Below are 1,268 nucleotides of genomic sequence, written 5' to 3'. Positions count from 1 at the left end.
ATTATGGGGTGCCTGTTACGTGCATCCAAATAAAACCCCTTCCCTGACATAGCCGGCATGGAGAGACTTGTAATGTCAGAGGCTTTTAATTTGACAGCTGCGGTTCTCCATTCATTGCTACTGGGACACATCTCGTCAAGATTAATTATGCTTTGGTTTTATTTGGTATTTGCTTTCACATCTAGTCTAAGGTATATTTTCTTCCAGCAGTCTGCTCAGGAATTAATCTGGGTGCCCAAGCCTTTATATATTTAATGGAATGATATGGTTATGGAGTATTCACACTGGTTTCATACCTTATACTTAAGAAAGCTGTTTCCTATAAACCAGGTGCAGGACCCTATATCTGGTAGTAGGCCCTCTGCACTGACTTTATTTGATATTGCTGAGCTGTTCTCTTATTTCGAGCTTTACATAATATTAGCAGAGTTTTTTATTTCATCTTTTTGGTTTTGGAGGGTTGCTGTGTAGAACTGCTTAAAAGTGAAGTTGGTGCTACTGTTATTATTTTAAGACTCTATTTCTATATGAAAAATATCCATATTTACAAAGAGATGCATTTCTTGGTAATTACCTGATTGGTAAATAATGTCTGGTATGTGAAGTTTTGATCTGAATAGAAATAAGGTGTTACTGAATTGTTGATATGTGGCCCCTGTTTTAGTGGCCTATTGGTTTAGCTAGGTAAGCTCTTAAATAAATGAAGCTACTCTGGGCAATACATCCAAAATTGATCGAAATTCATATTTTTCTGTTCATTTGTTTTTTTTTGTTAAATATATATATTGAAATTCTGTTAGTACTTTCCCCACTGTGTGTGTTCATGTACTGTCCCCTAAAAACCGTATTACCATGTGTGTATTCACATGACTCCACTCCGTCCAGTCTGAAACATGGAAGCGACATGGCGGAGAACTCGAGCAGCTTATACAATCGTTCATTAATCAGAATCAAGGTAAAAATGTTAAATCAATATCCATCATGAGTAACTGGAGGTCATGTGAGCCAGCACTATGATCTACTGTATCAGCATCAGATAGTTTGTGTACCTTTTTCACTCATACTGAAATATAGTATCATTTTATTGGAATTCAATTAATTACACAGTTTATGTGTTCAGTCTTGGCAACCATTACCTATCTGATAAGGGCCACAGTAGAATAAACTGACTAGAAGAATTACTAGAAAAATGTTAATTTGATTTGTGTTTTTTGTTTGTTTGTTTGTTTGTACATATTTAGGTATTGTAGCAAGACCCCTGTGATCCT

The 1,268-nt window shown here is 35.7% G+C and overlaps 1 protein-coding gene across 1 annotated transcript in view; it reads right to left on the bottom strand.

Annotated features, from left to right (window-relative positions):
- The window catches only part of clrn2 (clarin 2), an 8,582-nt gene extending 7,676 nt beyond the window's left edge, over positions 1–906 (bottom strand). Inside the window, 1 exon segment of the mRNA XM_072670035.1 lies at positions 844–906. Within this exon segment, the coding sequence (XP_072526136.1) occupies positions 844–906 (63 nt within the window).
- Positions 907–1,268: the final 362 nt, after the last annotated feature.

The sequence above is a fragment of the Salminus brasiliensis genome, chromosome 24 (genome assembly GCF_030463535.1).
Source record: "Salminus brasiliensis chromosome 24, fSalBra1.hap2, whole genome shotgun sequence".
Classification (NCBI taxonomy): domain Eukaryota; kingdom Metazoa; phylum Chordata; class Actinopteri; order Characiformes; family Bryconidae; genus Salminus; species Salminus brasiliensis.
The sequence above is the reverse complement of the archived record's forward strand: the minus strand, read 5'-3'. Positions and strand labels throughout refer to the sequence as shown.